This window comes from Pteronotus mesoamericanus, unplaced genomic scaffold (assembly GCF_021234165.1).
Source record: "Pteronotus mesoamericanus isolate MK-2021 breed Mesoamerican mustached bat unplaced genomic scaffold, CSHL_Meso_final contig_94, whole genome shotgun sequence".
NCBI classification, from domain to species: Eukaryota; Metazoa; Chordata; class Mammalia; order Chiroptera; family Mormoopidae; genus Pteronotus; species Pteronotus mesoamericanus.
In genome coordinates, this window is record NW_026555285.1 from 51,227,343 (window position 1) to 51,252,112 (window position 24,770).

Genomic DNA, 24,770 nt, shown 5'->3' on the forward strand with positions numbered 1-24,770 from the left:
CACTTAAAGTTTTCCTTTCCCACCGCCGGCGCCCTGCGTGGCTCCTATCAGTCTGGCCGGGAAGGCGCTGCATGCAGGCCTCCCGAGGGTCAGGTTGCCTGCGTGACCCCTCTTCCGTCCGCACAGGTAACTAATGGCAACATTCCACACGCATTAAGGCTGGATTGGGGGGCGGCTATTCACAGGAGAGCGGCTAAGGGAAAGCGGGTGTGAAGTAAGGAGGGTCCCGCCTGCTTCTTTTTCTTTAAGGACATTTTCCAGACTGAAGACAGCGAAGGGCCACTGGGCACCTGAGCACCCTTGTCGCCGGTCCTGATCGGATAACCCACCTCCCAGGAGCCGGCTCGGGGCAGCCCAGCGCTACCCTTCCCCCCACCCTCCTTGAGCTTCGACCTCAGAAAAGATAACCTTGAGGACAGGCTCCAGGAACCAACGCCACACTGGCTCCTCCGTTTTGGAGGAACGGCCGAAGTGTGAGGTCTTTGGTCACTGCTGCCCAGAAAGCCACATCAAAAGCGCCCCGGAAAGGGCTGGACCAGGGGCGCTAGAGCAGTCTCGGCTCTGGGCCAGACTTGCTCCGGGGTCACCGACGACGTCACGCCGGGGGCTGCCGGCGCCCCCAGAAACCACAGCCGGGCTGCCGGTGGGGGAGGGCCCCCGGGAAGCCTCCTGAGAGCGGCGGAGGCGGGGAGAGGGCAGACACCCTTGTCCTCCGCCAGGGAGGCCCCGCCGGCCTCCGACTCCGGGCTGCAGCTGCCCGCAGGTTAGCAGGGCTCGCCAGGGCACGCACCTCTCGCGCGCCCCGCAGTGAATGCAACTCGGTGATAAATGCACAGAAGTCGACTTCCTACTGAACAAGACCCGTTCCTGCGCTGCGCCGCCTCCAGCACTGATTTCCAAGATGCTTCTCAGCTTCCCACTAACATCTGCTCAATCGAACACTTTTCTCCGCACTGAAAGAAAAAATGCAGTGAAAGGTTCTTTTACCTGGCTTACCAGGTGCCAGGGCTCCCGGGTGTTAAGGACCCTCTCTCCTCCCGCCCTACCGCCAGGTCTACCCTCATCCAAGGCCCCCGGCTTCCTCCCCTCGATCGCCCCCAGTTCCGAGCCTCCCCTCCGTTCCCCCTCCAAGTCCTCGGCCCCGTCGCGCCACCCGCGTTCCTTCCTCTTCCTGGGCCACTAGCTCGGCGTTCCTGGCCCTGCTTCATGCCGCGGCTGCCGGGACCCGTCGGGGAAGACCTCTTGTGGGCACTGCGAGCACCCCGTGGGGCCCTGCATCCCCCAAACCTCCTCTCCCGCCCTGCCGGGTCCCGTGCACTGGAATACGGGTTCCCAGCGCAGCCCCTGGTGCTCAGGGACCCAAAAATGACCGAAGGCACGGCGCCGCCACGGGTCAGGGGGCCCCGGCTCTCACCTGGGGCCGAGCCGTGGCTCCAAGGCCGCCTTCTGCGAGGCCGTGCAGGTGTGTGCGCCGGGGCCGCAGAGCGAGCCGCGCCGTCGGGCGGGCGCGGTCGGGGCCCCGCGTCGCCCTCCCGAGCCAAGGTTCTCGGGAGCGGGCCGCGGGGAAGACGTTAGCAGGAGGAGTTAGCGGCTGTTGGGAGAACCAGTCCACGGAAACAGCGCCTTCCAAAGCGCCGGCCATCGCGGAGTGGGCCGCCTTCCTCCCTCCCAGGCCGGGGGAGCCGGCGCCAGCCAGCGGGGGCGCAGTGCCGACGGCGCCCGCCCGGTGGAGTCACTGGGCAGGGCTGCGCGGGAGCCAGGAGCCGGGAGCCGCCGCCCGTTGGCCCCGCGGGGCCCTCTACGCCGAGGGGTCGCGGCGCCGCCGCCGGTAGCTCGACGGGTGAGAAGGTCGCCATGGCGACGCAGCCCGGGGCGTGCACGCTGCTGCGGTTGGCATGGGAGCGGACCCGCGGGGCCCGGGAGCGCCGCTGATTGGCTGATTCAATAGACGCGGGGGGCGGGGGAGGAAAGTAATTAGCGCAGAGCCCCGAGGCCACAGCCGCTAGGACTCCGGCGGCGCCCCCGCCGGAATCTGTCTGCGCCGCGTCTCCTCCGGCCCCGCCCCCCGACCCCGGCGACCCCTCCTTCCCAATCCACCCCTCCCTCGCCCTCACCGTGCACTTGCTAATTGTTCCAGACGTATTTAGACAGGAGACCGAGAGGAGCGAGGCCCGAGGTGGGGCCTTCCGTCCGGAGGACGCCCCTGGCTTGTCCCTGGGGAAGGGGACATTCCCTCCCGCAGAGAAGTATCCGTGGTCTTTGCTGGCGGGAAGGGTGGGGCAGAGCGGGGGCTACGCCTCGCAGCAGAGAAAAACCAGGGCTGGAGGCGTAGACGCCCAAAGCACGCGGGGCCCTAGCACCCTGGCCCGGAGGTGTGTCCGGCTGCCGCGCCTTCCGGCTGCAGTCAGGTCTTGGAAGGAAGCCTGGGCAGATGCCAGTCGCTGTTTGGGGGCAAAGCAGCGTCGATCGCTTGCTCCCCGAGACTCAGGCCCTTTCAGCCCTAGTAACTGCAGGGAAGGCCACGTGTCTGAGTGCGCTCCCTCCTGGAGATTAGCTACCTCCGGGGGGCCTCGGGTGGAAGCGGTGGGCTCAGCGGCTCTTCTGTTTCTCCTTCCCCGCTGGCAGCGGCCCGTCGAGACTGAGGCGATGCATCTCAGCAGCTCCAAGAGCGGAGTAGTCCTGGCTCCGGTGTCCCGAGGTTCCGACGCCTGTCAGATGGTGGCCAGAGCCCAGCTCGGCCAGGACCCCCCACGGAGAACAGTGCTAGGGGCGCTGACCGAGAATGGGCAGTACAGGGGCGGCCAGGTAACGACCGAGAAGCGCTGGGAAGCTGCTCGCGCTGGGAGGGGGGCTTCGCTCGCAGCTTGACCTGCAGGCTGCCCTGGAGTCTTCCAGCCCTGGGATGGGGACTGTTGGGACGCTGGACAGTCTTAAGGTCCTACTGTTGGGTCCCCTTTCCAGCTAGAAAGAGTGAATAATCCCTCCCACCCCAGAGCACGGCTAGCAACTGTTTGGATTAAGTATTTGTTAAGTCATTTATATGCTGGCTAAACAGAAGTATGAACGCCCCCAAATAAACTAGAGAACTGGGGTCACTCCAGGTCACAGCAGCATGCAGACCCCTCCAAAGCTGTCGGGGACAGCCCTCCCGGTGTTGATTGGCCAGCACTTCCCATCGGGACTGGATCAGGAATTTGAAAGCAGACATCTCCGCCCCTACTGACAAAGGGCAGCTGGGCAAACAGATGACTGGCCATTAGAGGTGGCTTAACTGATCCCTTAAGGGGTTGAAAATAAATTCAGACATTCAGGTGCGGATGAAGGGTTTGGATGCTCGAGAATAGATTTTGAGGTTTAAAAAAAAAAAACAAAACTTCCCCAAGTTCTTATTAGACAAACTCCTGATAACAGTTTTTTCAAGCTTGTGTTGCACATTTGTCGTGGGATGATGCTGGCAATCACCCCGTGAAGCAGGCGGGCGGGGTCCCCTTTCCATTTTGCAGATGAGAAAATGTAAGGGGGCTAAGCAAGGACGGGGGTGGGGCCGGGGGGAGGGATCCGGGAGGAGGCCGGAGGAGAAGCCCCTCGTCCTCTGACTCGACCCTTGACCTTTTTGTGGCACCTGCTTAGCGGGGGGAAAAAATACCCACCGTGCCCTGTTCAAAGCTTTAGAAAAAATTGAGTGAAGTTGTTTTTAACAAAATTTCATCTGCTTAGCGACGTGTCCTTCTTCAAACCCGGTTCTTGGGAGTTGGCAGCTGCGCCTGGGCCAACTAGTCTAGCCTCCCGTCGCCTGCCTGGTTCCTCTGCAGCCTCCTTAGGAGTCTGTCTTACACCTCTGCTTCTCCCTTTCGTGCTCCGCAACCTCCTCCTCCCTCCCTGCTCCCAGTTGAAGGCACTGTGTCCTGTTTTCCTCAAGATGGGAAAGCCCCCGGAAGAGAATGTGCATGTGCTCCCATGCGCCCTACTCTCTGCACGCCCACCCTGCTGCGTGACTCCGGTCCCTGCTCGTGGGCACGAGGAGCCCCTCCTGGTGCGTGCACCTTACACCCTCTTCCCTCTTCAAGGACATTGTTCCAACTCTTTCTTTTCTCTCCCGGGTTCTCTCTTTTCTCCTGGGTCAAACCCAATATAATTTTTCCATCTTAAAAACCTTTCAACGACAAAGCTCTTTGCAGTGTCTGCCTCATTTATAGCAATGCTCCTTCAGGCTCTGTTTATCCCCCTAGATTATAAGTGCCACCAGGATAAAGACTTATCCTGGACGAGCTCATAGTGGGGTGCGCGCTTCATTGCTGCATTTCCGGGGCTTAGACCGGTGCCTGGCCGGGGTAGCACGCTAGTGTTTGTTGCACGAATACTTTCCATCTCTAGTTCTTCTCTTGGTCGCTTTTGACTCCATGGATCATTTTTTTATTTCTAGAATTGTCTTCTCACTCAGCCTGGAACTCTGTCCTGGTTCCCCGCCCCCCAGCTCGCCAGCCGCTCCTGCCCCAGATCCCGGTTCTTCCTCGTCCCGGGGCTGCGAGTCTGAGTGCACCAGGGCTCAGCACTCGATCCAAGTGTGCACGCCCGCCCTCAGCAAGCGCTTCGAGCCTCAGAGCACCGCGAAATACCACCCGTCTGTTGCTGGCTCGCACTTGCAGCTCCCGTCTGGGCCCCGCAGCTGTGCTGCCCGATCACACACCCGCATCCTCCTCGACAGCTTCCCCGGAATCCCTGGCGCGCGCTGCTGGCGTCTCAGGCGAGCAGAGCGGAGCCCAGCCCCCCCCTTGCCCTTCCCAAGTCTCCTCCTCGCAGTACGCGGAACAGCCGTCCTTCCTGTTGTTCAGCCCAAAAGGCTTTGCCATCCATGACGCTTCTTTTCCTCCCACCCACACCTCTTTTGCTGAAAAAGCACCACCGGCTTTCCTTTTGAAAATGTCCAGAACACCTTCCTCTTTCATCCTTTACTAACGCACTGGTTCAGAGCCCTGCTGTATCTTACCTGGACGTTGCAAGTTCCACCACCGGTCATCTTACTCGTCTTAACTTGCCGCAAGATCCGGCTTCTCTTTCCCTTCTGACTTCAGGGCCGACACTGTGCCCTTTCTTGCTCTGCCCTGTCTGCTTCCTGCTGTGCCTGGAAGACACACTTCAACCTCAGGGCACTGCCCAGGCCGTCCCCCCGGCCCCGAATGCCCTTCCCCGTGTGCCCCGCTATCTCAGCGTGTCCGTCTCTTTGCCCAACTTTGCCTTCCTCGCTGGGGCTTTCCCTGGCCAGGCTGTTTAAATCGGCAATGACTCTCGTTTCCCTGTGTTTTTCTTCGAAGTGCTTACCCACTGTCTGACCCACTGTGTTTTCTTTTCTTTCCCTCGTGCCCCCAACTAGACGAGAAACTCCACGAGGGCAGTTTGTTTTGAACGTTTGGTTCATTGCGAACTTCTGGGCACATAGAACAACATCTGGCCCATGGTGGATACTCAGTCCACGTGTAAGGAATGTATGTCTTGGGCCATGTACACACATCACTGTAACAAAAGCCAAGTCTGGTAGTAATTTGGAATTCGGGTTATCTGGTTACAATAACGTATGATTTTGGTCCTTGATCGTCCCTGTGACTTTTCCAGCACTACCATAAGCAATGTTTTTTGTCGCAGAGCAGACACAAGCCACATATTTACCCTGCTAGTTGAAAGGAAAAGTTGTGGAAACACATAATTCAGGAGTAATTCACATAATTCAGGAAACACATAATTCAAACACATAAAACACATAATTCAGGAAACACATCTCAGCAGTAAACACAGAGGTTAATTATAAATGATAAAATACAAACCCAGTAGCGAGACCTGGCATTTGCATAAAAATAACGTGGATTCAAGACGCTCGCCCACCTGCCCGGGCTTGCCGACCGCCAGCCCCTCCCACCTGCCTCACCTTGCTGCGCGAAGTGTGTGGCATGTTATGCTCCTTCCCAGAGGGGCACACGCGGTGGTTTCCATCATTAATGTCACGGGGTGAAGGGAAGGGAGAAGCGATCGATGGACGGTGAGGTTTCCCAGGGTCACTGCCTCATGTCATAAAGGTTCTGTGTGAAGAGAATTCAGCAGAATCCAGTGGAGTTACAGTTTCTTTCCTCTGCCACGTTGAGTTCCCTTTGATAAAATGTGAGGAAGGTGACACATTTTAGAGAGCTCTTCTCCCCAATGTCAGATGAAGACCGAGGCCTCAGAGAAGCCACACCTTGGAAGCGCCGTTGTCTGACATGGCCTTGCAGACAAAGATATTTCCATTCACAGATGCCTCTCACCTTCCCCGCCCGCTGGGGTGCAGCCCCACAGGATCACATCACCTGCGGGTCTCGGGGGGCCTCTCACAAGAAACACAATCCCATTCTAGGGGATCCCAACGGTGAGGTACTTCTCGGGACCGGAAAATGCCTTCCCTGCCGTGGGGACGAAAGCGCCGCCCGCCTGCGGGGCCCACGTGCCGGCCAAGCCGGGGTTCGACGTCCACATGGCCGAGCCCGAGCAGGAGGACGGACCCCGCTGCGCCGGGAGCAACGGGGGGGCCTTCGGGGACGTGTACGAAGTGGACACCAGCACACTCAAGTCAGACCTGCACTTCCTGCTGGACTTCGGCACAGGTGAGCGGACCCACCTGCAGCGGGCGGGCGGGGGCGGGGGCCCTGCGTGCGCCGTCGCCCGCAGGATTCCGTCGCCCGGTACCGGCAAGGGGGCCCCGCAGAGGGATGCGGGCTCCCCCCGCGGCCCCGGGGGTCGGTGCTGGACCGCGGCTCCCAGCGAAACCGCTCCCCCGGGCCTGTCGACCCCTCCCTGCAGTGTCCCCCATGCTGGTAGACGCATCTCTCCAGTCCCAGTCGGAAGGGGCGTCCGACCTGGGGACGGACGTGACCGATGTGACGGAATACGCTGAAGAAATTCATCAGTACCTCAGGGAAGCCGAAGTAAGTGTCCCCGCGCTCCACGTCCCGGCCCAGCACCGCGGCCCGTGTGCAACGGCGGCGGCAGGCTCTCGGCCCCAGCCGCTCGGGAGTGGCCTCCTTAGGACACGTCGGCAGGAGCGCGTCTGTGACGATGCCCGGTGTCGTCCGCGTGTGGCGAGTCCTCCAGGACTCGGAGGGTTTGCACGTTAAGGGTCCCGCGTCGGGGAGCCGCCCGTGTGGCCGCTTGCTCCTCCGTCGGGTTATTGACGGGCCGACACGCTCCAGAGCCAGACGTTCACGCTCCTCCATAGCCTGGTAGCGTGGCTCCTGAGCGGCTCGTTTCCTGCTAACCTTTGCTCCTGAGAGGCCGTAACAGCAGGTGTCCTGCGACGCGTGATCCTGCTGCTGGCGCCACGGCCTGAACCCCAAAATGCTCTCCCCACACAGACGCGACACCGGCCCAAGGCGCACTACCTGCGCAAGCAGCCCGACCTCACGGACGGCATGCGCCGCATCCTGGTGGACTGGCTGGTGGAGGTGGCCGAGGAGTACAAGCTGCGAGCCGAGACCCTCTACCTGGCCGTCAACTTCCTGGACCGCTTCCTCTCGTGCATGTCCGTCCTGAGAGGGAAACTGCAGCTCGTGGGCACAGCCGCCATCCTCCTGGCCTCGTAAGTGGCCCGCGGCCTGGGGGCCGGGGAGCCCCCGCCCATCCAAGCTCGGGGTTCGCGCCTCATCCAGGGAAGAAAGGCAGTGCTTTGCAGCCCGAGCCTCATCGCGCCTCTTTGATAAACGGTCATAGTTTTATGGTATTCGCTGAGGAACGGAGCCTCACCACGCGTTCTCCCTTCAACGCCGATGCTTTTGATTTACCGTGACAAGGACAGTGCCGTGGCGAAGGCAGCCGTCAGCTCGAATCCAGGAGGCAGTCTGACTGTTCGGGGGGGCAGCCTTCCGGCCCTACCGCCGCAGTGCGCGTGGTTGCAGCGGATACGTCCTTTCAGCTCGTTCTTGTCACCGTCAGGCCTCGATAACCTCTAACGGCCTGGGGCGGGCTGGGCCGGGGCCGCGCCGCCTTTCGTGAAGTGACCTGTTGGCGGGCGGGCATGTCCTTCCTAGTCTCCTGGTCTCACATAGTCTAGTTACTAACTCGCCTAAACACGTGCCAAGATTTCCCTGCAGAAAGGAGAAGCAAAAGCAAAGAGTTGATACCTGTGAAATCTGATCATGATCCTTCTCTTGGACAGGTAGCATCATTTGCTAATTCAGTAGAGAAAGCTGACCATCATCTTTTTTTAAAATCTAAGACTGAAGGGATGTCTTTTCTACCGTGGGTTTAACAAAGCGTTCTTTCCCACGGGAGGATTTGAAGTCAGAGGATTTGCACGTGTGTCAGTCCTGCAGCATCTTTTTGATCTCAGAGGCCAGGCCTAAAGCTCTTGGTTGAAAGTTGTTTCTGTTACTAGTCCTAGCAGGCAGCACAGCACATGTTTGTAATACTCACGTTCTTGTTCCGGAAACAAGTTCCTAACACTTTCCCGGCCCTGTGCCAAGTAGCGATGTCCAAGGCTGCGAGGGCCGCGTGAGAGGCAGGGCGGCGGCGGCGGCACGGGAAGGGGCCGCCGGTTCCGAGCGTTGCTGCCAAAGGCTGTCTGCTTCCCGCAGGAAATACGAGGAGATATACCCACCCGAAGTGGACGAGTTTGTCTACATAACGGATGATACGTACACCAAACGACAGCTGTTAAGAATGGAACACCTGCTCCTGAAAGTCCTGGCCTTCGACCTGACCGTGCCAACCACCAACCAGTTCCTCCTGCAGTACCTGCGGAGGCAGGGAGTGTGCGTGAGGACCGAGAACCTGGCCAAGGTATGGCGCGTGGGCCCGCCAAGGACGCCGGGGCCGCGCGGGGGGAGAAGTGGCCTTTCCAATCGTCCTGCGGTCCTTCCTTCCTTCCTTTGCAGGGACTTTTGTTTTAAGTTTGGAAACTGTTCCCTTGTTGGAATCAGACCTCAGGCCAGCAGCCCCTCTGAGATGCACAGAATAGGGACAAAGTAAATGCGATTTACTTTGCATTAGAGATTTGGCTCTAACCTCCTAACATATCAAGTAAAGAAACATGACCTGGACACTTGGAGTTGCAGAACGTGGCCGAAGGCACGATGGTGTTGCTGTGGAAAGCTTGGTTTCCATGCCCCGGGACTGAGTCTCTTTGGCATTTATGTGTTAAACAAGCAGTAATGAGGAAGCCCCGTACACGTTTGCCAATATGTGTCTTCTGACCTGGTGCCACCCGCTGGCGCTGTTCTGGCCTCTGAGCTGCAGGGGTTTGCCTGATGGATCAAGCGCTGTGCTGTGGTCGTAGGTGGCCTGTGGCTGAAGTCTCTGGCCCACCCCAGTGGCCGGAGCGATGCCGCGCTGCCCGGCCCGCATAAGCCTGCCCTGCTGTATAGATAAGTGACCTGCCGCGCACGGCGTGCGCCTGGGCCCAGCGCTTGTGCCTGGAAGTGTGTTGCAACGTAAGCGTTATTCTGGCTGTGGACAGGCGTGGCAGGTGTCAGCCTCCTGAATAAGTGTGAGCATCAGCTGCACGGGCGATTGACACAGGCGGAACAATAATGAGACGCGGTTTTCCCCCCTGACATTTTTAAGTTTACTTGTAACCTCGGTCAAATTCCCCATTCCAATGAGGTTTTTCTCTCTCGTTTTTAGTACGTAGCAGAACTGAGTCTACTTGAAGCCGACCCGTTCTTGAAATACCTTCCTTCCTTGATAGCGGCAGCCGCGTATTGCCTGGCAAACTATACTGTGAACAGGCACTTCTGGGTGAGATTCCAGTTACTTCTTTCTCGATGAAATTCAAGGCGTCCGTAAAACCCGTCTGGTAGCGCTCGGGGCTTAGGATGGGCCGGCTTCGTGCATCGGGCCGGCAGGCAACGGCTGTCGGCCTTCCTGGCTTGCACCCAGGGCTCTGCTCTGCGCAGAGGGAGGCCGCAGGGCGCCGAGGCGGCGGCGCAGGCAGGCGGGCGAGCGTGCTGTGCAGGAGCAGGAGCAGGCCCGGACCCCGACGCCCACCCTCACGCAGCGAGCGCCCTGTGGTGAGAGCAGTGACCACTTCAAGCAAAGCTGCCACTTTTCCCCTGTCGTGGTTGACAACCCAGGTCCAGTTCAGGTGGTCGGAGGGTTGGACCCTGCCTTCCAGGGAACAGGGACGGTAGTGTAGCCTCTTGGCCCAGGACGGTGGCGGAGCTGGACACGGGCCCCTCGGTTCGGTTCTGAAGGCTCCCTTTCGTGCTGAAGGAAGTGGGGGGCCTGCTTTTACTTTCTAGAATGCTTGTTTCTTGTTCTGCATTCAGCTAAGAATCTTTCTCATTCCGTGTAAGTAGGGCGCTCAGGTAAGTGCGTTGTAAGTGTGCGACATGAGCTCATTAAGAACTCCGGCTGTTCTAGTATTTTGTGCCTAAGTCTCTAAAGAAGGGTTACGGTTTCTTTGGACATAAACGTGGACAGTAAGTGATGAATTTCCTTTATTTCACCGTTTGAGAGTTCTTGTGCCTTGGAAAGTTACAGGATGCAATTTTCTTTCTTTTGTCTCCATTAGCCAGAAACCCTCGCGGCTTTCACGGGCTACTCGCTAAGCGAGATCGGGCCGTGCCTGAGCGAGCTGCACCGGACCTGCCTCGATGTGCCCCGCTGGCCGCAGCAAGCCATCCGGGAGAAGTACAAGGCCTCTAAGCAAGTGCCCGGGGCTTTCTTACCTGGGCTCGCTATCCAAAGCTTTAAAGCCTTCCTAGGTCATAGTACTGTCGGAATCAAAAATAGAACAAACTGTGTACCTGGGGCTAGGCCGGAAAAACAAGTTGTGCGTGAGATCAACAAAGTCAGTTCGGAGAGACCCAGGGGGTCATTTGTTGGCTTGTAGTACACAGTCAGCGAGCCTCCCTTCTTCCTCCCTTCTTTTTTGTAAAGATTTTATTTATTTTTAGAGAGAGGGAAAGGGAGAGAGGGAAACATCTACGTTTACCTCTTGTGCACCCCCTACTGGGGGCCTGGCCCACAACCCAGGCAGGTGCCTTGACGGGGAATCGAACCAGCGACCCTTTGGTTCGCAGGCTGGTGCTCAGTCCACTGAGCCACACCAGCCGGGGGCTCCTCCTTTCTTTCTGTTAAAACTTCTGGACAATGTCCTGTGGCCTCACTGGGCGGTTACCAAACTGGAGTCTTTGGCTCGTGCCGACCTTGCCCTGGGTCTCATTGCAGGTACCTGCACGTGTCCCTCATGGAACCGCCTGCGGTTCTTCCTCTGCAGTGAGTGTCGGAGCTGAAGTGCATGCGGAACTGAGCCTCCAGACGAACAAATCGGTCCCCGTGTTTATAGGTTTCTGCAGGTTGGATCGTCTAGGGTCGCTTCCGTACAGATGACATGTTTTTTAAAAATGTAAATGTATTTAGGTTCTCTTAGACTTCGTAGCTTGTAAAATAGTCTAACATTTTTAAAAGAATAAACAACTTGCCTTATGGCCACCTGGTAGGTGTGTTTACTGATGAGCATGGCCAACGCCCTGGCCGGAACCTGCGTTGGGAGGAGGGTGAGAGTCATCTCCCTTGTAAGAGTCCTTCCAAGTTTAAAAACCTGGCACGCCGCTAGGTTTAAGTGTCCCAGGGGACCCAGAGGTTTTCACGTTCGGAGAGCGGCTGCCCTGAGACTTTTTTTCCTGTCTCCACGCAACTCTTCCCAACGGGGCAACGGAAAGCCCCCCACGCTCGGTCAGAGCAGCCAAGGGATGCGAGCAGGCGCCGACCGTTCAGCTCCCTTCGCGGACTCCGGAGGCTGCAGGAGGCGGGGGGTGCTGCTGCAGGGGCCCCCCCGGGCCGGCTCCCACTCAGTGCTCGTCCAGCGACGGGGTGCTCTCTCTTACAGGGACACCATGGTCTCAGCGCTCAGGGTTTTCTTCTTCTTTTGTCTCAGTTTTTTTATCCCAGGTTCATTTTCAATTCCGTCACGCATCCAGCCTACGTTTCAGTCTTAGAAGGTGCTCAGAGAGCCGACGGCACCGTGGGATGGGGCTTTGGGGCCGCTAAGCCAAACCCCGCTCCGTTCACGTCCCGGGAGGCCCCCGCGCGGAAGTGGGCTCCAGCTCGCCGCGGGCACAGCCGCGCCGGCCGCAGTCCGCAGCTCGCCCGCCGCCCGTGTGCCCGCGGCCCTTCCCGCAGCGCCGGTGAAGAATCGAACCGACGTTGCTTTTAATTTTCTTTCAAAGATTGGAAAGAAGATCAAGACCAGACTTGGCCTTGCGGGAACGTGGAGCTCGTTGGGGGTGGGATATCAATTTTGTTAGCCTCAAGGCTCCCGCCCTGGGCTGGCGCGCCCCGGGGCAGCCCACGAGTGTCCGGTGACAGGGAGGGGATGGAACTGACTCCGAGTCGTATGCGCGATTCAAGCTCCAGTGAAATGATAAATAGAAAAATGTGGTCATACAGTACGTATTTTGTGGAGATTTTTTTAAACGTGCCCACAAGCTCTTAAAAGCTCTTGGCATTGCCCTGCCCCCTCCCCCTGCAGAGTAGCATTGTCAAAGGGTCTCCATTCCCAGTTCCATCGAATAAATCGGCATTTCCCCAGGTGTGTTGTGTGTTCTTACCTCAGGTCCACAAAGGCGGCGCGCGGCCTGCACCTGTCCTGAATGCTCTGTTTTTATAGCACGTCATCAGCAATTTGTCACCTCACCCCCTAACTTGGGGCTGGGTGTGTCTCCACGCTCTGCGTGTATACGCTTACCTTTCCACCTGCCCTCGGCTCTCGGCCAGGTCACAGACACGCTGTATGTCCCGCCTCGAGCTGCCCCTCCAAGGGTCCGTGGCAGGGGCGATGCTGGCTGCGACTTCAGTGGTAGAAGTGCTGTGTCCGTCCCTTTCGAGCCTCGGAGATTTGGGGGACGGGCCAGGGAGGCTTCCCCTCCCCCTGTGCCTGTTTACCCCGGCCGCCACGCCTGCGAGACATCTGGCGCCAGCAGCTACACTTTGGGCCTCAGCGCCGGCATCTTCCACAGTGCGTTGGGGCCGGCCTGCGGAGGGAGTGTCCGCCGGGAAGTTTTCCAGGGCAGGGCAGCTGACGAGTGAGCCTGCCCTACTCGTCGCCTTCCAGGGTGGGTGCTCATCCAGGCTACGTGAGCGTGCCTGTCTTCTCAGCTGTCACCTATGCACATACGGAATCTCCCGGCCTCCGTGCCCGGTGGCACTGCTCTAGTGGCGTGGACAGCTGCCAGGCCAGGAGCCGAAGCAGACAGTGGCGCCGGCGCCGCCTTCCCCAGCTCGTGGATCGGGGATCGGGGCCCAGGCTGCGTCATGACACCCACGCCCACGGCCGGAGCCTGGACTCCGCGGCCGCCCGCTGCAGGAGCCGCCCTTACGCACACACAGCCCCTTGTGTTTCCGAGCGGGGGATGCTGGCCTTGCCGGCTCAAGAGCAGAAGGAAGGTGCGAACAGAGCTTGGGGACAGGGGCCCGGCCAGCACACGTCTGCTCCAGGTGCCGGGGGAAAAGCGGGGTTGAACTGCAGGCTCGCCTAAGCCCCGCCCCACCGGACACGATTATCCCTCCTCGGTCTAGTCTACTGTGAAAGAGAATGGCATCCAGATACTGCCTTGTGATATCTCCGTCTTCGGAATCCTGTTTCACACATGCGTCATCAAAAATGTGCTCCCTGCCGTTTTGGTGACTCAGCAGCAGTCTCTGAGGGGGAGTGAAACCGAGAGGCAAACACAGGGCGGAGCCGGAGCCGCCTCAATGGACAGCACGAGGCTGTGACCACGGTGGACTTGCGTGCTCCAGTGAGCCGATCGCTGCAACCACCCCCAAGCGTCGGGAGCTCATCGCAGCAAAGGTGGCCTTCTCGTGTGCTCCCCAGCGCGTGTTAGACAACGGGAGCTTCTGTCCCCACCGGATTCTGGTTCTCAGCGGGCAAGGGACGAGAAGCACATGGAGAACACCCCAGTTCTCCTTCGGGGCGGGGGCTCGCCGTGCAGTTCAGCGGTAAGCCCCCGGGGGCAGAGGGCGGCCCGCGAGGGCAGTCAGCCTCTGCCGTGGGTGTCTCGGAGCGCCCAGCGCCCGCCTCCTCGGGAATCAGGGATTTGTCAATTTTGAGTTACCCATTTTTTACTATCTCTGTCATATCTAGATCCCTCCGTTAAAGGACGGCCTTTTTCAATGCAACCTCTTCTGCACAGTAATATTCCAGAAGTAAAGGCTATGATGTGTGAGTCACATCTTTTTTAACACACATTAAACATATGTATGTACCTGCTGACTGTGAGACACTTAAAATCCCGCCCTCCATGGCGGGGGGTGTCACCTCTTGGGAAGGACCGCATTGCAAGTCTGCAGAGAATTTGCGAGGCTTCCCAAAGCGAACGCTGACGAGAATGTGCCGTCTCACGTTCCCCAGCCTGAGGTCCTCGGGCGGGAGTCTGGTCATAGACCGCACTCGCTGTTGAGAAAGGCACTGCCTGAGGATGACTAAGGACCGCAGACGGGGCAGGACGGCCTATGCCTTTAAAATAACGGGGTAGCACCCCATTTCCGCGTCATTTCCTCTCCCTCTTCTTCCCCCGCCAGCACTAACAATTGTGGCCGGGAGGCCGGCCCCTCTGTCCGCGGCGGACGGTTCGACGTGGCAGCTCTGGCATCCGGAGCCAGAGACGGGCTGGAAAAAGTTGAGATGGTACATCAAACTAGACTCGCTCATAGGACAAAAGCGTTGCAGGGGCCGGGTTGCCCTGCTGCCCGAATCCACCCCGCTCGCCGCGCTCTGCTGTGGCCGCCCTCGCCTTGCCCATCACTCCCCAGGTGGGCCCGTCACCGTAGCAACGTCCTACCGGCCCCGCTTCCTTTTCCCTGGTTCCAGAGTTTTTGCAAATAAAATTGGTGCCATCACATCCCTGCATATAACCCTTCAGCGTCTCAAACCCTGGGAGGAGATGGGGTCACGCAGGCCCTTCCCTGGCTGGACCCCTCTCCCCCAAAATGACTGCTCTGCTTTAGAGCCTGACAATTCCCATGGTTCCCTTCTGGCTCCCCTAAGTCCCTCCCACCGGCTGCTCTCTCTTTGAAAGACACGTGCCGCTGCCCCGCCCCTCGGGCCAGCACTGAGCCATTCTTCAGAGCTGATTTTGGCTTCCCTGTGCCCTGTCAGCCTCAGAGTGTCCCTTTACTACAACTGGCTGCTGCCCTCTGTCCCCTCCCAGACTACACGTCATCCCTGTACTCGCGACAGCTGGCTTGACGCTAGAGACGCAGGACTATTTTGTTGGGAGAACGGATGGATTATCCATTGTATAGACAACCGCTGGCCCTTGGTTTCATGAATTACAAGGTGATGTCGCGGGGAGGCGGGGAGCGTCACAGGGCACGATCGATCGGATGCGGCAAAGGTAACCGGAGACCTCACCGTTGGAGGCGAGGGCACGGGGTGTCAGGGTGCCCTGCAAAGCTCATCTGCTTCATAGTCCTCGCATTTACTGTAGCACGACCTGGAAGAGGAAGGGAAGCTTTCGTGAGGGTTTGGCAGCCAAGGGCATGTCTTAGCTGAGAATCGGGAACACACTGGCTTTTTGAGGGGCAGATTCAGGGCTTTGCTGCCTTTTGGCCTTTACCTCTTTCTCCCTCTGCCGTAAAGGGAGGCTTTCTGTCATCCACGGAGAAGACACATCCTGAGCTGTCACTTGCTGAGCAACAGCAGCTGTATTTTGCGTGTGCTCTGATGTATCATAAGGCATTCTTGCTTTTGAAATGCATCCATAAAAGCCCTTTTAACTGATGATTTATTCTGTGAGCGTTTTAAAAATGTCACCTCCTGATGACAGAAGGGGCTCAGCCTAGGGGGTGAGGGCGGTGTTGGGGGGGCGGGGCCGGAAACAGGTGCAGAGGAGGGGACTTCTACGATGTCGATGTCGGGGACTCCTCCAGGCCTCATGCCGCCTGGGAGAGATTTCTTTCTTCATCCCCCACATGCAGGCAGAAGAGGAGAGACCTCTCCACTGTCACCGTGCAGAGCTGGGCGTTCAGGTCTCAGAAAGAAGCCTTGTGGAACTGAGCTCCCTGTGCCGTGGGGCCCTCGCCGGTCGGTCAGGCTGACCTGTGCCGAAACTGCCAGGAGGGCCTAGCTTCCGTGCCTTAACGCAGGCTGGCCAGCAGGCCCGTGCCCTTCCTTTCTTTTGTTGTTGTTGTTTTTCTTTTTTAAGATTTTATTTATTTACTTTTAGGCAGAGGGAGGGAGAGAAGGAGAGAGACATCCGTTGGTTGCCTCTCGTGTGCCCCCCCCCACCAGGGACAGAACCTGTGCACTTTCTTTAAACTTTGACTCCGGGCCCCGCCGACTGCCAGCTTTCTACTCCGCCGACTTAAAAACCTGGGCTTTCAGCTCTATGAACGGCTAAGAGGACACAGAGGAAGCCCCCTGGAGCTCAGCCTGCTCAGGTGGGGCCTGCCCACGTTCCCGCGTGGACGTGGGGCTGGGAGAAGCGGCTTCCCATTTGCCCGGGAGGAGGACGTGGTTAGACGGACACCCTCCATGGGCTGCACGAGTTCACGCCTCCCTGCGGAGTCTCTGCCGAACTCCGGCGTCGGCCATGAGGACTAGAAATAGCCAGCGCAGCAAAACGGTGCTTCCTAAATTGCAATTAAGTAACCCCCCCCAAAAAGTTATTTTTCAAGCATTGATCGTTGAACAGTTGCAGACAGGGATGGTAGGCAAGAAAAGGGAGAGAATCAAAACAAGAAAGATGTCACTGCTTGGGCCGGCGCTCCCCGGTCTGCGTTCCGAGGCGCCCAGCGCTCTGGGGTCACTGGGAAGCGCTCCGCGGGGCAGGCTGAGACAGGAGGCGGCCCGCGTGCGGCGCTGGGCGTTTCGTGGTCCAGGAAGCCTGGGTCAAGCAGTCCGAGCTTGTCTCCGTTGCTGGAATCCTCTGATCTGTGAACCGGCGAACGGGCTGGGGTGGCCGGGACAACGTCCCCTCAGATCTGCTGCCGAAGGGAACACAGTGGCCGAGCCCAGGTGTCATGCTCTGAAATTCCTTCTGGGCTTGTCTGGGGGAGGCTGCGCCGCCTTCCGCTCTCCTGAGGGCTGGGCTCCGCAGGGAGGACCCGTCAGAGAAGGGTGGCGTCCTCCTGACCGGCACTGCAGCTCCCGTATCTGAATACGTTCTTAGCGCCGGTCCGGCCCGTGGCCTGGGTCCGTCCGCTGCCGACCCTCCTTGCTCCCTCCTGTCCCTCGCAGGGTTCGCTCTGAAGACCCCCCAGCCCGCCCACTCCAGCTCCCTTGGCTCCTTACGGGCCATGTCCCCAACTCAGCGCCTGTACCTCTGCCCCTGTCTGGGCGTCTGCTTCGAGGAGGCCCTGAACCAGCACAGAAGACATGGAAGTCCTAAGAGACGGGGCCAAACGGCGTTTCCCAAATGGGCTTGACCTGAGAAAACCTTCTTTACGCCGACTGTCAGTGTTTAAAAGGGCCCTGATATTTCAGGGAACACAGATTGGAAATACCCCCGCGGGGAAAGCAGATTGATTACAAATTACCTAACCCGATCTATACTTGAATTTCTAGGTTATTTTTAACTTGATTTGTGCACATATGCTTAAACTATCTGTTAGGAAATTTTGTGTAAGTCTTTCGTGGTCGTGTCTAATTATTTCAAGGTTCTGGGATTAAAAGGATCCCTCAGATGTTATCGAGGACCCCACTGACATGGTTATGGCCCTGGTTCTGGGTGGGGGAGGGGTGGGAGGGGGCGGGGCAATCCAGCAGAGCCGTACTGGCTTGTTTTTACATCCCCGTAGCTTTGCTGTGTGAAGCGGGGCCATGGGGGAGTGACGGCTCATCCGAATGGGCCGCCGTGGCCCCAGCTCCAACTCCCCGAGTCGCACCTGCACTTTGAAGGACACGCGGGGGATTCGCGTGGACGTGACGGTTCCGGAAGCACCACCCGCAGCGCCCGACTCAGGAACGGCGGAGACCGACGGCGTCCGCCGCGGTCTGCGACTCGGACCTGGAAGGCTCCGTAGCTGCGCTGAACTTCCGTGCGAAGGGCGGCTGTCCACGCCAGACCTTCTCCGTCGTCGCACACCTGCCAGAAGCGACCACCAGCCGAGACGGGCGGGAATCCAAAGCGGGATTTTCACAAAGCGGCGTTCTCTTTGGCCGTCCGTCCTGCCCGTGGAGTAAGGCTGAACTGGACGACGGGGCCGCCTCTGTCGTGGTCTCGCGCCCTTTGACCACTTGACCTTTGCGTGGCGGCACAGCTGAGAAACGTGCCGACAATCAGCACTCAGTCGCTGTGGCCGCGTTCTCGGGTCAGAGATGTCTGTCCCACAGCCACGCAGCGAGGTCCCCGCGTGTAGGGGGACGCCCTTCAAAGCTTTTCCTTCCTCCTCGCCTTCCTCTCTCATTAAACTCAAGAAGCCCGCACCCCAGATCGGGCCCCTCTGCTCAACTGCCCCTCGGCCTGAACCTGCGCTTAACGGGAAGGGACCCCAGAAAGTGTACAAAGGTCAAGGCCAGCACCCACAGGCTCAGTTCCCCCTCCTAGGGCAGCACCTGGGAGTGGGCGTCGCAGAGCTGGCGGGTGCTCGGGCCTCCGACGGAACCGTCCGGCCAGCCTTCTCTATGAGCCAAGCGCGCGTGGCGTTTCCTGGGGCTGCGGTCAGGCTCAGGTGTCGGGATATGAGCCGTGTTGAGAGCGGGGGCTCCTGGCGAGAGTGGGTTGCGTCCGTGGCTGGAGAAGGCGACAGCTGGCAGGTCCTCTGTCACCCAGAGCTCGGCAGCCCTGGGCTGGGAGCATCGGCGTTGCGTTGCATGCGCGCCGACAGGTGATGACGCTTGGTTCATTGGTCGACAGCGCCCGGAACGGCTTCACGCCTTGTCTTTTTATTAGAAATACACTTTTCAAAGCACTGCCAACAGTATAACCCCTTCGGGTCCTCATAAGATTTTGTGAGATTCAATAGAACAGGCTTCATGGAGCCCCCTTTTACAGAAAACTAACCCACGTCTTGTCAAGATTGGCACTTGCAGCGTCCGTTTACGGCCGGGGCTCGGGTGCGCTCCCTTCACGCGTCGCCTGACCACCAGCAAGTAGCTGAATGTCTCTGGGGTGCAGTTGTTTTAAATCTGTAAATGGCGGTGAGGCTAAGTGGGTCTTGCCCTCAGGGTAGACAGGGTCTATAGCGCCACCTGCCCATCATTAGGAGGTGATACCATTAACGATAACCATCGTTAGGTATGATCGCTGCCAGGCATCACGCAACGAACCTGTGGTTGTGTGAGGCCCAGGACTCACAACAAGCCCTTCTGGTTCTAAGTACGACAGCTTTTTCCTCGTGCATCGGCCTGCGTGGCTGTAGACACATCTCAGGCATCATGCCCTCCGGGGAGCTTGTCCTGACCCCATGCCAGTCCCGGCCACGTGCCTCTTCCCTGGTTGCACCCTGTTCCTCTCGAGCTCACCACACCGTGTGCACATCCGCTGGACGCCAGCGGCCCCCCGCGCTGGGACCACGCCCCTTCGCCTCGGTGTCCCCGGAGCCCAGTGCCCGTGCAGGGTAGGCACGGCACGTGCTTGTTATCCTGGACTCCCGGCAGGACGCACAGGCACCGATTTGGATGGGCAGCGCTCTCGCGTTCAGCCTCGGCAGCCGAGGCCACGCACCATCCCTCTGCCTGCGTTTCCTGGTTCCGTTCGGACCGCCTTCCTCTCTGACCTCTTCTCCCAGAGCTCTCTCTTTATGACCCCTGCTTGTCATTCTCCGAGGTGTCAGGCAGAATTCGAATAAAATTACAGTTTGGCTCCAGGTGTGTAGGTTTCTACACCCTGCCCCCCCGCCCCCCACGAAGTTCCTGCCTGCTGCTGAGAAAGCATACAGGTGAGGCTTCCGATCAGGTTTCGGGGATGCGGCACGTTGTCAGGGTTTCCTTTCTGGCCGGGCAGGAGGGAGGAGCTACAGTCTGCACTGCCAGAGCCAGACGACAATGTCAGGTGCTTGGAAGGAAGCTCAAGGCTCAGACGCCTAAAAACTGGGTGATACCACAACGGCCTTCGTCTGCTTTAGGTTTTTGCTTTTGCTTCATCTGTTTAATTCAGGAAATGTGAATTATACTTGAGCAAAAGACATTTATTGCAGATCGTGCCTACACAAATCCATCTCTATAAATATACAGAAATATACACACATATATGAATATACAGGGACACGTGTCTTTGTTTTCTGGAATTAGAAATTTTCATTCCGCACAGAAAGGCCTGGATATGCCAGTCTAGCTTCTCACTTAATTGGTGTTCCTAATGTAAATGAATTGTTTAAATTCTGACTATAGCACCGTGACGCTCAATGACTGTGACCTGCTGTCAAGCACTGGTTGCCGCTGTCACACACAACACACACGTAGAACGATGTGACACTTAGCCATTTACTAAATGGACCTTCATTCCAGTAAATTAAGCAGTTTTTAGGAACGATTTCATAAGCTTATGGGAGTATTCAAGGATGACAATTAATTAACTCAATATGCCATCTACACTCCCCTTCCTTATTAGAACTCTTATTGCTCTGGGTTATTTTTGCAAGTCATCCTTGAAAAGGAAAAGGCAGTCATTGCTTAACCTGAAACTTCCAAAAGGATGGAATGTAGTGTTTAGAGCTGCATTAAGATATGAAATACAGCCCTAACCGGTGTGGCTCAGCCGGCTGGGTGTCGTTCCGCAGGACGAAAGGCCGGGGTTCTAGTCCCAGTCAGCGCACGTGCCTGGGTTGCGGGGTCGGTCCTCATCAGCGCACAGACGAGAGGCACCTGGCCAACGCTTCTCTCTGTCTCCCTCCCTTTCTCCAAAATTAAATAAAATCTTTTTTAAAAAATATGAAATACAAATAGGGCTTTCTGGGTTCGTACAACGATTTTTCAGTTGTTCTACCCTTATGAGAAGAGCAGCCTTGCATGATGTACAACTTCACACCTTTGGTATTTCCTTGGTTTGAGATGGTAGGAGCAGGTGTGACTTCACATTGTTTTGGCGAGAGCGGCGTCGGCCGCTGAAAGGGGGGATGTGCCGCGGCCGCCGGCGACACCCTCGCTCGCCCACCGTGGCCGCTCAGAGCCGTTTCCAAATCTTCTGGTGCCACCGTCCCGCAGCGAAGTCGAGTGATAATTTTCTCAGACACCTCACGTTTCAAAAATGTCACGCTAATGTACTTGCAATTGAAACTGTCTCTCCAAATTTAAAATGATTGCATAGAAGCCCTGATTCGGCGCCTGGAGCAGATTCGCTCAGGAAGCACACGCGCGTGGCACGAGCAGTTGTTAAACAAGCGGCGCGCGTGCCCTCCCTCCGGGATGTAACTAGAGAATGTACTCCCCAGCGGGCCCTACAGACCCAGAGCTTCGGGGCGCTGCTCCTTACACGGACGCGTCATCGCCTAGTTTCTGATGCTGGGTGAGCCGCGCTGTAAGGAGAACATAAGTTGTTTCTTTCCTGGGGGTGGCCCTGGCGACCTCAGACGGGGGGCACCGACTCCCGAGCTCTGCGGCCAGGCCGCGCCCCTCCCTGTGCGATCCGGGAACAGCCAGGAGAGCGAGGAGCACACAGGATCCTAGTATTTGCCCAGAGGCTGAGCTGTGCTTGAGCGCAAGGAGGCTCGTCTGTGCAACCTGCGTGGAGGTGAGGGACACAGGAAGAAGTGTACCCCCGGGAAGCTTCAGGGGAAGCTGCCCCAGCTTTCAAGTCACCTTGGGGACTCGGGAAAGAGTCCTATGTTTCAGGCGTCCTGGAAGACAGAACTCCAGGCCCGCGTGGAGACAGGAGAACGCGGAAAGACAACAACAACACGGAAAAACAAGAAGTGAAAATAGTCAAAGCCAAAACTCCGAGGGGAGGGCCAGGGCCCAGCTCCGGGGGTCTGTTCAAAGTGCAACTAATAGCTTGTGTTTACGCCCGGCCTTAAAGAAAAGGCTGTTGGCGGGACCCCAACCCCACTCTCGTCTGAGATTCACCCTGTCCCTGGGCTTCTGAGTCGTTGTCATTGTAGAAAACCACAACTGTATTGCTACGGAAGACATAGTCCCCAATTAGCTGAATCATCTGGGATTTCCCCATTTCCTGGGGGAGGTAGGACAGTGAAGAGGTGCGGAAGGGGACGTACCAGTGACGTGTGCTACCTCTGCGTTTAAGGACCGGCTCCCGGGGGCGGGGGGAGCAAGGGTGCCTGTATGCACATGTGTAAGTATGTTAATGTGCACACATATGCAATAAATTGCACTGGCGTGAATGGTATGCAGTGCACAGTTTATAGGTAATAATAAAATATGTGATGTTGTCATAAACCCCATAGAGCTCATTTATTCTAGCACCATAGTTTTGTCGATATTCCCCAAAGCCTTCTATCATAACCAATCTACAGTTGCGGCTGAGAAACAGACATAGCTCTTACATGAACCGCTCTCTCAAGCCTGCTGACCCAGCGCCGCCGCCGTGGCCCGGAGGGGCCGCAGACAGGATGTAAACAGGTGAGGGGCTGTCTTCCAACGACACTGTAGTCATGGACGCCGAACTTGGAATTCGGTATAACATTCATATACCATGAGACGTTCTTCCTTTGAGTTTTTCCAAGAATGCAAAGACATTATAAATATAAAAAGCGTTTTAGCTCATAAGCCACATAAAAACAGCCGGCGGGCTAGCCTCGGCCTATGCACTGTAGGCCGTCATTCACTTGTGCAAACAGTCGGCAAGACAATAAATCTAGCCCTGATGTGCAGCACTTGCCGATTCCCACGGTGTAATTACTCCCTCCTTGGCCCGCTCGGCAGGTGCAATAGATCAGAATAACCTCAAGAGCAGAGATAACAGTAACATGTAGGGAAATAATTAAAAACGATAAGGATTGGGTATTTGTTACCTTATTTTTCATATTATTGATGTATGTGTGCGCTTATATAATTTCATTTTTGATACTGGCGGCAACCACCTAGCAAAGTTCTCAAAACTTTAAATAACAATTGGCTTCTGGGTGTGAATAGTATGAATCCTAAACTTAATCCTGGTATTTGAGGACTGCAGCAGACTTCCAAAATACTATTTCTTTTTTTTTAATTTTATTTACTTTTTTTTTAAGAGAGAGGGGAATGGGTGGGGGGCAGAAATAGAGGGAGAGAAACATCCATGTGAGAATCACCGCTCGATCACCTCGAGCACGCACCCCGAATGGGGATCCAACCCGCAATCCAAGCATGTGTCCTGACTAGGAATCGAACCAGTGACCCCTCGCTTTATGGGACAATGCCCAACCCGCTGAGCCACACTGGTCAGGGCCGAAATACTATTTCTTAATGTCTTTGTGATAGCTGTAAATCTCGAAATAAACACAAGAATTGCAAGGCAGCATCGGCCGCTGGGTACTTAAATCCTGCTCGCCTTCTGCTACGCGGAGCTAAGCAACATGTGTGCCCTTCATCATGAACGAACTCTTCAATGTTAGGGGCTCCAGGGTAGAAATGTTGCGCCTTCTGCCAACAGGTGCAACTTACCAGGGAGGGACCGGGGTTCCCGGGCATCCCTGTGGAGGTTACAAAGCTAAAATGCAAAAGGTCCGCGGGACTGATCCGACGGTCGGACACAAAGATGGGTTTACCGTTCTCGGATCAGAAACGCACTTGCCGTGGAAATCAACCAAATGCCCAGCAAACACGCGTGGAAGGCAAACCATTGCCGTCATTGCCGTCAACCTCAGCCGACACTCATCGTGTGTGCGACACACCCTTTAACCCTATTCGAAGCAAACGACCTGTAAGGTGTGGATTAGGCCACAGAGAGCCAAAAATTTGGGCTGTTTTGGGGGACACTAGATATGACCTAAGGATTTAAAAAAACATTGATTTCAGCCTGGCTGGTGTGGCTCAATGGATCGCGCGCCGGCCTGCGAACCAAAGGGTGGCCAGGTCGATTCCCAGCCAGGGCGCAGGTCTGGGCTGCGGGCCAGGCCCTTGGTGGGGGCGCGTGAGAGGCAGCCACACATTGACATTTGTCTCCCTCTCTTTCTCCCTGCCTTCCCCTCTCTCTAAAAATAAATAAATACGATCTTGTTAAAAACCCATAGATTTCCCATGGGAAACAGTATACGGTGAGAGACACAGGACAGCCGCTTTAGCGGGCGTCATTCGGGATTCCAAGATACGTTCAACAGGAAGCGTAAGAGCTGATCTCTGTGCTCAGGGACATCACAGCTTCACTGAGGGACGGGCTCAACATGAAACAGCCAGTGGACAACAGGGGACCATGCAGGGCTAAGTCATAAAGTGCAGAGCGAAGACCTGGGGAGATGGAAGAGAAGGAAGAGGGAGCCCCGTGGTGTCCGTATGGGGGGGGGGGGATCCATGGGCGCGGAGGGGGCGGGGCGCATGCCCTGTGAATCCTTGGAAGTCAGGGAGGGTTCGGGTGATGGAAGGGAGAAGGGAGAGTTCAAGTCTGCAGGTGAACATCTCAAGTTTGGTAAGCTTTGGAAAGCTCGTCCGCAAAGCACGGGTTCACATCAGGGTTCTGATGGAGGGATCGGGCTGTTCTGAGAGGGAGGCGAAGGGCAGGGCGCTGGGTCTGCGACGGTGGCCTCCTCCGGCGGGCGCGCTGTCGTGCTGGGGAGTCGCCCTCCTGCCGGTTCAGCAGACACGGACTGAGGGCCCCGCCGAGCACGTGGCCGTACTGCGCCGGGTTCCCGGCCGAGCAGGCAGAACGAGGTGCGCCCCGGGGGCGCGGAAAGGTGACCAGGGTTAATGACACGCAACGGGAGACACGCAGCCTCTC

General features: G+C 57.3%; 1 protein-coding gene across 1 annotated transcript; it reads left to right on the forward strand.

Annotated features, from left to right (window-relative positions):
* Window positions 1-2,631: 2,631 nt before the first annotated feature.
* Window positions 2,632-11,242, forward strand: CCNA1 (cyclin A1). Its single transcript, XM_054586667.1, has 8 exons — window positions 2,632-2,805; window positions 6,383-6,629; window positions 6,826-6,950; window positions 7,377-7,600; window positions 8,595-8,799; window positions 9,643-9,756; window positions 10,532-10,665; window positions 11,191-11,242. Exons 1-8 carry the CDS (start codon window positions 2,647-2,649, stop codon window positions 11,240-11,242), a joined length of 1,260 nt encoding a protein of 419 aa, XP_054442642.1. The 5' UTR covers window positions 2,632-2,646.
* The last annotated feature ends 13,528 nt before the right edge of the window (window positions 11,243-24,770 follow it).